At 31.6% G+C, this 14,502-nt stretch overlaps 1 protein-coding gene across 1 annotated transcript; it reads right to left on the bottom strand.

Annotated features, from left to right (window-relative positions):
* Positions 1-4,089: 4,089 nt before the first annotated feature.
* LOC149479475 (uncharacterized) lies at positions 4,090-11,630 on the bottom strand. The gene is made up of 2 exons (XM_089708308.1): positions 11,491-11,630; positions 4,090-4,741 (listed from the first exon to the last, which is right to left on the bottom strand). Exons 1-2 carry the CDS (start codon positions 11,628-11,630, stop codon positions 4,090-4,092), a joined length of 792 nt encoding a protein of 263 aa, XP_089564434.1.
* Between the last annotated feature and the right edge of the window lie 2,872 nt (positions 11,631-14,502).

Below are 14,502 nucleotides of genomic sequence, written 5' to 3'. Positions count from 1 at the left end.
ACAACAAAAGATATATTAAATTTGATTCCAAAAACTTATATTAGGAAAGGAGAATTATTGATAGAAACAATTCAAAACCATAAGGATAAATTACAATGGAATAGAAATGGTACAGTGGTAATTAGTGAAAAAGAAATTCCAGGAAGTAATATAATAGACTAAGTAAATAATGCACTAAGACCCTCAAAGAAAACAGATCCAATCGGGTGGGAAACATTTTCAAAATTTTTAAATGATATAAATACTCCACTGACATTGGCAATCTCAAAAGAATCAAATATATTGCTAATCTTAATAAACAAAACAAAATACCAATCCAAGAAGCAATCATCGATTATTCATCGCAGATTCAAACAAATCACAATAAAATAAGAAACAAACTTCATTGAGATAAATGGAACCCATATTAAAACTACATCAAATCTATTATGATATTTCTCATCCTGCCATATATTGGCCGGCCTGCATTTCTAAATAAATACATATATAGAATTAATATTGCATATATTGGGATGACAATATAACGTGATGTTAGTTTAGGTTGTTGATTGATAGAAATTGGATGAGGTCAAACGTGTAAAAATGAATACATTAGACCTGCAAATGAGTCTTCATAGAATACACCCCAGCCTCCAGTATAGCGTGTACCCCTCGAATCGCCTGCCAATGCATATACACATACCTGCATTTATTATATGCAGTCTCGACCCTGACTCACAGCCAGGTTCTCATTGGGTAGCTATTCATATCAACCACGAAAGTTTTGGAGAATATTTTGATTCCTTTGGACGTAAACCGATTAGAGAAATAGCGGAATTTTTAAGAAGAAATTGTCGCATGTGGGGCTATAATACTGCTAGAATTCAGGATATCTATTCCGCGTTTTGTGGAGAGTATTGCGTGGTATATTTGTCTACAAGTTCCGGGGCATGATTTGGAAGATTTCCTTACAAAATTTTCATATGACTCACCAAGAAATGATATGACACATGCTAAATTGTATTGAAGTGTAGTGACGTCAATTCCTACATTCATTAAGTCATTAGCAAATCATCTTATCTTATCGCCAACATTCATTAAGTCATTAGCAAATCATCTTATCTTATCGCCAACGTAGAGAAAAAGCTATCTTTGGAACCGTGAGAAATATCGCTTCGGGAGTGAGTGCTATCGACTCAGCGTGACCGCCTTAGTAGGAAAAGAGCCCAAACTTTTTTTTTTAGTCGGGGTATGTTTTATTTTCAATCAAGTCATGTCCTCACCGTACCATAGCCAGAGTCACACTGAGGTTGATCAAGGCAGGAGTGAGGCAGTCCCCGGGATTACATACTACTAACAGTATTACTACTCACCACTCTCTCCTCAAAACGAAGAAGAGAGTGATGACATCATCGTTAATAACACAGACGATGGTGGAAAAAGGAAATCGCAACCGATTGATCAATTTTTTGAAGTGGCACCAAAAATAAAAAGGAAGAAGCTGCTATCGTCGACTGTGGCACGAGCCGCTAGAGATGGCGTATCATACATCTCTACAAATTCTGACGACAGAGACCAAGCGATGCATCTCATAAAAATTGAAATGTAGATATGAAGAAACTATCCAAGATTTCAACTAGTGATCACTATAAGCACGCTACCACGAGGATTAAATATTACGTAAAGAATAATAAGGAAAGCATCTACGACAACACAAACGCCCTCGTATACAATATTACAAAGACAATAGCAGAAAGTGAAAAAGTTAAAAATACTTTTTTAACAAAATTCTTAAAAGGTATCTAAACAACCATTTAAAAAGCAATACAAATAAAAATAATCTTTTAAAATCACATAATTCAGTAACTAATGTTATAGTTGTTGAAACCGCTTTTGGCAATCGAATTTTAACATATAGAATTAATAGTAAAACATTTCAACCGGGAAAATATATTGAAACACCGGAATCGTTTTTAAATTCATTAAAAATCGATATCTTATTTTTGATAAATGAATGTATTCAACAACATACAATTTTTAAAATAAACTTCATATTGCATGCTGATTTCATACAACAAACTAAAGATATTAAAAATACGTTTGATTTTCAAACGTTTAATTACATAATTGGTCAGGGAGATGACTTAAATATTTTTTATTCATCATTAATAGACACTGTATTCGGTAATATTTGTCAATTTGAAAAAAAAGATAGTGGTTGGAGTCTTAATCAAATTAAATACATAGATATGAATGTCAACAAATTCAACCCCCTACGTGGTAGTTCATATATCGCGACCTTCCTCAAGATATTAAATCAAAAAAAGCTGTAATCAATGTTAAAAATAATGATAATATGTGTTTCAAATGGGCATTACTCTCTGGTTTATATCCTGTATGTAAAAGTGTAGATTGGGTAGCATCTTACGCAATTCATGGAAATAAACTAAAATTTACTGGTATTTCTTTTCCGGTTAAAATTGCAGATATATCAAAAGTAGAGAAATTAAACAATATTAGTATTAATGTTCTTGCTTAGAGTATTATAAAGGAAAAAAAGTGTAATTCTGTTGTAGGTCCTTTATATTTTACAAAATGTCGTACACCTAATCATATTAACCTACTGTATATATATCGAATGGTACTAAAAATCATTACTGTTATATTAAAACTTATCGCGATTAGTTAGTTCACAAATATCAAGTCAACATCGTGCAGTTTATATATGTGGTTCATGTTTACTGCATTTCCCATCAGAGGAAAGACTTAATAAGTTAATAGCCATCAACAATATGATTGCCCTCACATTTGTACAGAATTACCAAACGGTGAGGATTACAAAAAGGCTAAGGTTTGGTAAAGCAACCTCAAATAATAAATTAAAATTTGATAAATTCGCGAAAAAGTTGGAAATGCCCTTTGTGGTTTAAGCAGACTTTGAGGCATTTTTGAACCCGATAGAAAATCTGTATTAGAAAATATCCATTCGAAACCACCACACAGGAAGAGATTGAGATATTGCCAGATATAATTCGCATCAATATATGTTAGATATGAATTATTTTTTTCACTATCATAATCCTCCATTAATTTATTATTTGCTCAAAACGAATGCTACACTGAGACACACCCCCTCTAATACCAGCTTTAAAAAAAAGCAATTTTGTCATAGTCCGTTAACAATTTATAATGATCAATTCGTATATTTAACTTATTATGTCCTGAATTTTGTGTTATTTTAATTTCAATTTGTTTTATAACGAAACGCACATCTGTGAGTGAAGAGGGCTCGGTATTTTTAAGACCAATGGATGTCCGTCGATAGCAGGTAAAGTAATAAAATTGTGGAACGGTATTAACGACTCGTAGTTAGTTCTTGAAAATCGGATAATAGCTTTCATACCATGACGATCCGTTGAATATAGGAACCGGGCAGTAGAAGCTCCTTCACCAAATTTTGTTTTCTTGGTAACCTTATTTTCATCAGTAGTGATACCTCGTTTGATACCTCTTCCAACTTGTTGTTCACTGTAACAAAAAATAAAAAATTATTAGACAAATCTTAAAATAAAACATTACTAAAATAATATTTCTTATTGAATTTTTACTTCTTATACTTACATCAACGTTGTTTCAACCATCAAACATTGATTATACAACTCATCATCATACAATGAATCGAACAGTTCACGCTTTCTTTCACGCTTCTCCATTTCATCACAAACTTTAGACAGCTCCTGATTGAATTCGCTGTTGGATTGTTCTATATTCTCTTCAATGGGTGCGGAAAAGAAAGCACTGGTGCATATTTCACTGAAGTTTTCCATCTTTATAATAAAGAAGAAAGTATGTAGCACAGTAAGTAACAGTTAAGTGTTGGTAGAGCAACTGATACCCAATTTCAAATAATGTCCAATATTTATAGTCTAGCAAAGGATTAGGAAAGTCAGGTTAAATCTAATGAGTACATAGAAGTAATTTAAGTAAACAGAATCCTGTTTACTTAAATTACTTCTATGTACTCATTAGATCATTAAGATCATTGTTAAAAAATACTTTTTTAACAATGATCATTAGTGAATGTAATCACATTCACTGTGATTACATTCACTAATGATCATTGTTAAAAAAGTATTTTTTAACTGTTTCACTTTCTGCTATTGTATTTGTAATATTGTATACGAGGGCGTTTGTGTTGTCGTAGATGCTATCAAACAAACAAACAAACATTCTATCCTTATTATTCTTTAAGAAATATTTAATCCTCGTGGTAGCGTGCTTCCAGTGATCACTAGTTGGAATCTTGGATAGTTTCTTCATATCATACATTTCAATTTTTATGAGATGCGTCGCTTGGTCTCCGCCGTCAGAATTTGTAGAGATGTATGATACGCCATCTCTAGCGGCTCGTGCCAAAGTCGACGATAGCAGCTTCTTCCTTTTTATTTTTGGTGTCACTTCAAAAAATTTATCAATCGGTTGCGATTTCCTTTTTCCACTATCGTCTGTGTTATTAACGATGATGTCATCACTCTCTTCTTCGTTTTGAGGAGAGAATGGCGAGTAGTAATACTGTTTATAAGTACTTTCATCGAAGTTGAATGATTTCTGCAACAACAGAGTAATCGCGTTAATATCAATTTGTTTACACTTAATCTGACACACACACGTTTGGAAACAACAACAGAAATACAAGTAATAGTCCGGGATACATCGTCCATTTTTGCAAGTGATTACTATCAAGCTAATTTTTCGTGAGTAGCTTTATTTTGATGAGATGCCCAATAATTTCATGTACGAAACTCTCGATTGTGGTAGCTACCAGAGGAAACAAGGATAAAATATTTTGATTTGATGGTTCTCAAATATTAATTACCAACTGAATGTTTTTTTTTGTTCAATCTCAAGATAATTATCTAAATTATTCGAAAAAAATATTTGTCCTACAAAATCTATGGTTTGATCAAAGAGTCCCCCTTTCCAATGTGTATCGATAACGAAGTCATCATAAATGATTACTAACCAGCAGATTTTTTTTATTTTCACTTATTTAATACTTGTATAATTCAACAGACATATTGTCCTACAAATTGCGTAATAAATATTTGAGAACCGTCAAATCAAAAATTTTTATCCTTGTTACCTCTGTAAGCTACCACAATCGAGAGTTTCGTACATGAAATTATTGGGCATCTCATCAAAATAAAGCTACTCACGAAAAATTAGCTTGATAGTAATCACTTGCAAAAATGGGCGATGTATCCCGGACTATAAGTTTGTCAATAGAATAAACACTTACCTCCATGGCCATTGATGCATTGATGTAACACAAATTATATTGGTAGACGCAAGGGTAGACGTATACAATCCACTTTGGTCAAACGACCATAGACTGACTGCATGACTGCAACTGTTCGATCATATATAGCACCATTCTTATCTAAAGCAAATTCCTAAGTACAACGAAACTGATTGTAACTCTATGAGTCAACAAACTTATCTCACGTTCATTAGCAACAGGCATCAAACTGCATAGATAAAAATAGAAATGTTACTGTAGACTATAGTAGTTAAGGTTAATTATTCATTAATTAATTAATGGATTAGAATTTAAATAAACATAAAGCTGTTTATCACGTGAAATAAACAATGCAAGGTTAAAAAATAAAGATCTTCCAAGTTCCATTTGTTTGATATACAGTAGGTAAAAACATCTTTCAGACTCGGCAAATTTATTCCTTTGAAAAGTTGTTCGGGAGGCTTATCGTGTTTCTTGTTTACTTGTAACTTACTACTTACCTACTTGTAGCTTTCTTATTCAATATAGTTTCTTCAAATGATGTTTTTGTTTAAATTTATTTAACAAATACATAATTAGGTGTAGGTATTACTACAAAACCAAACCTTCATTAACGTAAACAAATTAATGACAAATATGAAAACAATACTGAAAATTGAAATGCGTCAATAATAATAAGGATTCTTGATAGAAGTTGGTAATAAATAATACCTCAAATTTATTCCAGATAATATGGGTGATCGAAATTGAGCACAAAAAATGAAGATTACATTTTTTATCTAAATTCTAAGCGCTACGCCACTCAAAAAATAAATTTCCCATTCCACTCGCATAGCAAATCAGTTTATTCATCCGCTATTTTATGTCAAAAAACCTTAAATTTAAAAAAGGGCAAAATAAATGTATTCTCTTCAATGTATTCTTCGACAGCATGAATATAATTCCACATCCGTATTAGCATAGCATATTTTAATATCCGTCTGAAATGCTAGGACACAAACAAATTTGTTATGTATCGGTACTGGGTTTTTTCCACTGTTCGAGCACGTGGTGGGCCCACGTTATTGAAAGACGTCTAACAATGTAAATACAATCGGTATTAGTAAGGTAAGATATAAGGTGTCAACGTGAGGCGTGGTCCGCCATGTGCACTTCCGGATCGCGATACAACGTGACCTAGGGGTGGCATTTGTGTGATATTATGTTACAGACTGTAATAGATCGAGGGCCTTTGATGTCACTTTGGGATGTGTGTTCGAGGGGTGCTGCTTTTTATTGAATTTCATAGCTGTATTGTTTACTTAATATCAATAATGGTTAGGTATTTGTAAGGCTTTTTACATATTTGGGGAGGTTGATTCAGGACGAACTTTTATAAAAGAGCATTCTATGTACCTTCTTATTATTTATCAACCTAATGTAATCATTCTTATTGAATTGCGTGATTTATGCCAAAGTGTGAGTATATGTTATATATACCAAATGATTACGTAGGAAGGATTAAGTAGAGAAGGTACCTATCTCTCTTTTGTTTAAATTCAATATAGCTCGCAGCGCTAAATGAAAACTGATATTCAAAAAGCTTTAATGAGTACATTTGTATATAATTACTTAAGTACTATAAGTACTTAATGGATTTTGTGAAAAATATCCAATAACAAAGGGCACGTGGCTTGCATTGTTTTCTTGTAAACAGGGAGAGTGATAAACAAACGTGGGTGTTCTAGATCTTTCTATAAACTCGCAATGTCAAGGGATTTATAATGCTGGAATTTTCATACGCCCACTCTCGTTTAACATAAGGTCATATGTCAGATCCATGTTTAATATTCGTCGTCGTCAGATCCATGTTTAATATATATGTTATCCATGTGTTGTTTTTCAATGCAGTATTGATATTGTTTAAATAAGCAATGGGTATTATCACTTATCAGTCATTCATGCAAATTTATTTGAGTTTAAGTATAAACATTTTATGAACTTTGGCAGCAATTTAAGAAATGATGCGGGCTAGCATAAAAATATTTTTAATTAATTTTATCTGTATAAGCTATATTTGGACAGTGAATTACTAATCTCGTAACATATTAGAACACACTTCATATTTCTAAAGAAATCAATTTTGTATTGTGACAACCCTTGCGTGAATATATTGCTCAGTACATTCCAAAACGCATCACATGATTTTAAAGTCAATGATGTCGAAGTGTTTGATTAAGTTTTCTAGTAACTGGAAATAAAAGGTATTAGAATTATTTATAGTAAGTAATACTTACTGTATAAGAACTGCTAAGTAACAAACAATAGTAAAACCTAGTATTTGCCTAGTATATCTACTAGTGCTATTGTATTGTATTTGTGGTAATACATAACTGCGAGTAACTGCGTGTGGACTGTTGACTGTACTTAAAGTTCCTTTATCGTATGTCAAGGTTTAATCGATCAAAAGCAAATTATTTTTGTACTCATTCTAGAAAACGAGCATTAAAAAATAAAGCCTTTTCCTCAAGTTATAATTTATTTAAAAAATTATGTTTCGGTCTGGTTATTGTAGATTAAATGGGACTGTCTAGACAAAAGAACTTCTAGTTTATAATAATATAAAGTTATGGTTTTAATGTTTTTAAGTTACTTCCTATCTCGTCCATTCTGCACACAGTTACATTCCAGGACTCAACAAGATACGGAACAAAATTATGTGCGAAAAATTATGTCCCAGTTACAAATACTACACGAGCAAGATACTGCATTTAGATAACATGTCTATAAATAGGCTATGAATAGAAAAAAGCAATCCGTACGTGAATGCAAACGTGAGGAGTGAGTAGAGATCAACATGTGAGCTACATTACATCACTCTTTGTCTCTAGACAATGGTATACAATTACAAGCCGCATGTTGGTAATAGATTCGGAAGTTTACAAACATTGGAGTTTTATGCTAAAAGAGAATGATAAACACCCATGGCTGTAGACTGTAAGCGCACGTTCATACAAGAACTCTTCAATTGAAAATTTTGGCGACAGCTGATAGCCATAAGGGAGATTGTAGAAGACTGCAGAATATACAAACCATTGATCTGTGATACAAACCATACGATAATATAATACCATATAATATTACTCTACAATATAATATAAGTAAATTGATCTCAAATTATGATTTTTCAACTGAAATGGTCTTTAAATTAATGAAAACATGTTTTTAAATATACCAATTATGTAAATTTAGTGATAAAAAAACATGTAGTTTAATTATTTAAACATACTGACATATACTTTTAATGTGGAATACATTTGCATTACAATATATTTTTAAGTTAGATTTTTTTAACCTAACTTCCTAAAAAACTAACGTTAAATGGAACCTTAATATAAAAATGTATGTATGATAAATACATAATTAAGAAAATATTTTATTATAAATAAATAAATAGATACTGTAACTTCATATCAACAATTTATTAGAATACTATAACAACAACTTACAATACAATTGGATTAAATATAACTTTTAAAAATTTATTTCCCATTCCATCGTCGTAATAAAATATTTTTATGCACGTTTTAAGTTTGAACATTATGAGGATATCATGGTTTGTAATTTATTATGTATTGTCTTGTCTACAAAATACCCTATGTATATAAAGACTAGCGGTCCGCCCCGGCTTCGCCCGTGGTACATATTTCGCAATAAAAGGTAGCCTATGTTCTTTCTCAGGGTCTAAAGATTATCTGTGCCAAATTTCATCAAAATCGGTCCAGTAGTTTATGAGCCTATTCATTACAATCAAACAAACAAACAGACAAAGTTTTCCTCTTTATAATATTAGTGTAGATGACAAAAATCAAAAATTATTGCACTTATATTACAGTATCTTATAATTATTTATTTATCTATTATAAAACGATAAAAGCAATTTTAAACTCTACAATATGTTCAGTAAGCAGATTACTTTACTTATAGTGCAAAGCTTCTTTAAATGGGATAAAAAATATGAATATAAGAAAAACGTGATTTAATATAAAGTAAGCAAAAAAAATTGAAATATAACTTGCGATAGCGATAAAATATACGATGATGCGTTCATTCATTTTGTGTTCTTTTTAAACATCACTCCACAAAACGTGAGTGGAAACGTTTGCCATTTTCTTTAAGTCACGCGTAAAAGCAGACGTTATCGCTGTATAGTAATTAAATTAAAATTGTCTGTATTGGAGGACAATGGCTTATTATAATATATTGATAAAACTGCGAATCAACTTTTAATAAACTACCTATGTATTTTATATTGATATTGTTCATACTTTATAATTCTAAGTTGCGTAATTATTTTGATCTACTCTATGTATAAATTTTGAGAAAGAGTTGATTCGTGTATCTTATTTGTCGCACATCTTACCCTTCGTTACTCATTTTTAGCTGAGTATGCACATTTTCACAATAATAAAACATAAAACTTCTGTTTAGAAAAATAGATATATTTTCAGTCATTGTTGGAATGTTGGCAACTTTATCTACCTTATTAGTTAGTATATTTTTCATTAGCCAGTAAAATAACGTGGCCTACTAACATTTCATGTTTTATCTTCACAAGTAATAATTGATTGACTTGTTACATTGACGAGACTCCACCTTTAAATTTAATCCATATTGTATTTTGTACTATGTTTTGTATATTTAATTTTATTTCACCCAGTATTCTAAGTCAATATTATAATGAAACTAGCTAAGAACAACTAGAGGTGATTGCAAGTACAAACATTCACTAATGCCAATGCACGTTGTGGCCTTACATGAGTGTCCACGTGACCATCTTATACTTCAAACGTAATAATATTAATCAGGAATGTCTGAGCCTACTAGACTGGAATAAATTAAACTACAAGCGATCTTTAATGAATAATTAATAAATGTGTGTTATGAATAATTTTCCACATAGAATTGACAGGTAAAGCTCCGTACAAGTATTATAAGACATTTTGTAACAAACACAATACAGCATTGTTAGGGTATTTTCATGATACATTGAAATTTTGAGTTTATGTAAATAGCAAGATTTTGTATTAAGACGTTCCTTTTTTTTCAACTTTCTAAAACTGAGAACTTTCTAAATAATTTTACAGAATTTTGTACGCAAGTTTTTAAAATACAATAAGTAAACAAATTTTCAAATATTTCATAAAATATTGTATTCATTCAATCTAGTAGGTACCTACCAACATGCTACATAAATCTATTGACATTATACGCAAAAACCCACATACAAAAACGTTTTCATGAATTATCCAGTATGTGGCATGCCACGTGCTAGATCATATGCTGTCCTCAACGTGAACAACACGGAAGATGTTTGTTCCGTGTGACACAGTCACATGAAGGTCCACTTGTATAAATAAATGCATAATACATTATTTTTGCATGGCAATACTGAATACATCTTTATGTATCTGTGGTTTTTGTTTGGTGCTGAGATCGCGCGCGAAAACATTGTTCGTTTTTTTTAAGTGGAAATTTTTCGGACAATAATTCATAGTTCACTCAAAATAAAGCTATTAAAATAAATTTGGGAATGAATTTTGAAATCTAATCGAACTCGTGTAAAATATTACCAAAATAATCATCCTTATCATGGCAGTCCTCCCCACTCCCATCCACCCCCCAGCCATCCTCTCCACTCCCATACTCCCCACTCCTATCCTCACTTGATCATCTGTCTATCTGTCTATCTCATGTGAAATTCATGTAGGTTAAGCACACGTTACAGTTTCTGTAGTGTTGTTGGAATTGTTTTAAAATATACCTATATGAAATGTGTTAGTCTATATGTATATTTTTTTGCAATGATAAGAATATATTATTATATGTATTATATATGTGTATGATAAGATATCTATACTTATATTTTTAAAATATTTAATTTAACATTATTATAAAGCTGAAGAGTTTGTTTGTTTGAACCCGCTAATCTCAGAATCTACTGGTCCGATTTGAAAAATTCTTTCGGTGTTAGATAGCCCATTTTTCGAGGAAGGTTATAGGATAGGTATATATCATCACCCTAAGACCAATAGGAGCGTAGCAATGCGGGTGAAACCGCGGGACACAGCTAGTAATGATACTCGAACCCTGTGATTCGCCCACCTCGCCACTCGTATTGATCGAAGCTATGGTTGCAACGATGACGAATAATATCGCTTATACTTAATTACCATTGTATGATTAGTTCTGACGTCTTTTTTCTGAGTGTATAGTGAATTATGACGTCATAGCAGCACATGTGCTCCAACGTGGCCAGAACGTGCCTTTCGACGCGCCACTCCCGCGTGTTGGTGCACGCTTGCTTTCTCATGGTGTAATAGTACACGATTAGGAAAAATACTCAATAAAACATTTATTTACCTGCTTATTTATATTTACTTTATAGGTATAGATCAGAATATTTATCGGTAACAGTATTTCTCAAGAATAAATATGGTTTTGCTACCAACAATTTTGAATAGAAGCATAACGCGATTATATGCATTTTTTCATACTCATAAATCATAAGTTATGACGCATTTTCAATTATGTCACCATCACGCGTATAGGTCAATTTAATCACTGATAAATAACTCTCCTGTTAATAAAACCCTATTCTCATCAACAAATCAACTAGACTCACACAAAATCCACCTCAAACTCACTAACAACTGTTTAAAATAACATTTCATCCAATATTTAAAACCGCAAACCGAACAATTATCGATGAAATTAATAAACGAAAATCACGTGTCACCCCTGCGCATCTCCCTGCCTACGTAATATTACAGTCATTTCATAACAGGCTCCCTCTCCCCACATAATCTGCTTATGAAGCTGTCTGCCTCCCGGCCAATCAAAAAGTGGGGTCTGATCTGCGCTTCGACAATTGAAGCCTCCCTGATGAAAGCGGGATTATGGTTTTGATTCATACCGTGGTGCGTGTTTGAATATCATTTTATTGGTCTAATTAGTATCTATTGATATTATGTTATGTTTATTATTGATATCTGTATGTTTAAATTTGATTAAATTTGATACTTAGGTTTATTATAACGACTAATAAGAAAATTGTAGAGATGATACTACAGTCAGTAAAAGAACAAAGTTTATTGCTATAAAATGATGAAGTGAAAATTGGTGGAAAAGATACCTCAAAATAAATCAAAAAGTTATTTGATAGATTGGCCTTTCTAAGATCTAATAGATATCTAAATCTTTATTAAACATAACATTGATTAAAGTACCCACAAATAATACAACATAAACACTGGCTTTCTTGCTCTGTTTAACATCACGCAGACAATACGTACTTGGAATAAATAAGCAGAAAATCTATTTTAAGAAATCAAGGGCTTTTGAGAATTGAGACAGAGTGGTTGTATGTACCTCTGAGTAATTCTTATTGACACAAACTTACCGTATTCATTGAACTAAAAATATGAGAGGGGAGGGCTCAAGCTCCATTTATGGCTCAAGAAATAAATGAAGTATATTTTGCTTTCAGTAATAGTTATCGATTAAATGTTATATTATCACTAAACTTTGGCTCTTTTGTTTTTCACGAAATTGATAAATGATAACTATAATAGAATGTAATAAAGCATATTATTTCGACCATATTATACAGGCCCTTCCTATTAAATGATAGGAAGGTCCTGTATGGTCCATGAGAAATTTCAGGAAAGAAAGGAAATGAGAAAAGAAAATTAGAAATTTTAGTAGAGATGAGTTGCAACTCATCTTTCCTGAAATTGCAAAGCTTATCAGTTAAAACTTCTACAGTACTAATATACAATGTAGCTTTTTACTACAATAAACGTAAATATAGGTACATCACGATACCTACAACCCACGCCTGACTATTGACAAATCATAAACTGTACACCGCAGTAGAGATATTGAAGCGTAGAGCTTTCTATGATACATAATATGTATATAATACAAAATGTCTGCCCTTTCAGGGCTACTATCAATTATTTGACTAAAATTCATAATTAAGATACAAAATACTCATATGAAAGTTAAATGAATGTATATTTGACATAGAAAGTTTACAGTTTACACCTATTTACAAAGCAATATGAAATAAGTACATAGGTACTTTAATCATGACATCATCAGTTTCAAATATTATTATTTATTACTTCCAATTTCCCATTAATTTTATTTCTTTGTGTTCTAGCTATGTAGTTATGTGTCGATAAAAAACAGATGTACCGATTATTCTTTGACATGTCAAGGAAATTTAGTCCCATATGGTCGTCAACTAACTTTACAGTAATTATGGAACTAATAAATACTTATCTTTAACTTTTCTGTACATTATTATAAACGGGTGTCAATATCAAAATGAATACCATAAGGTGCCAACAACGGTTTTAACAAAATTCAGCAAAAAATATGTACATTTTCCTGCCCTTTTCGTAGACTATAAGTATACAAGTACGCATACTTTAAAATGCCCTTTTATAAACCAAAAACTTATAGGTATGTATGGTATGTTTCCAATAGCCATAACACACGAAATAATTACGTCACACACACATAGCCATGTTTACACGCTACATAGAGCTTTGAGAATGGCGTATGCGCACGCGACGTGACTCATTGGAAACAAATGAATTATACGTAAGAAACAACGTGCTGATATAGGTAATTTTAGAAACCACTATCGATAGTATAATGACGTCATTAAGGTAAGAAGATTTTTTTATGCTTGATAATAGAATTTAATGAAGGTAGAGTAATAAAACAAAATTATTTATTAATGTAGGTAAGAATAAATAATAAAACAAGTTGATTTATGATTACATTTTCTTCTTGTTTACTGAACACTTAAATCATCCAATCATGTTTTGAAAGCAATTGTAATAATTGTTGTTTTGCAATTCCTTCATAATCTATTATAGGTACTAATATTATAAAGCTGAAGAGTTTGTTTGTTCGAACGCGCTAATCTCAGGAACTACTGGTCCAATTTGAAAAATTCTTTCAGTTTTAGATAGCCCATTTATCGAGGAAGACTATAGGCTTATATATCATTACGCTAAAACCAACAGGAGCGGAGCCATGTGAGTAAAACCGCGGGGCGCAGCTAGTTGTCAATATTTTTGCACACTGGAATCTCTATATTACAAGAAGCTGATGTTCGGTTTAAAAATTTATTGATTTAATTTCAACTAAGAACTTAATTTAATACA

This window comes from Colias philodice, chromosome 20 (genome assembly GCF_061535455.1).
Source record: "Colias philodice isolate Cphi_HAF_F1 chromosome 20, ilColPhil1 Martin Lab GWU primary, whole genome shotgun sequence".
In the NCBI taxonomy this organism is placed as follows: Eukaryota; Metazoa; Arthropoda; class Insecta; order Lepidoptera; family Pieridae; genus Colias; species Colias philodice.
This window is presented reverse-complemented; position numbering and strand designations above follow the sequence as displayed.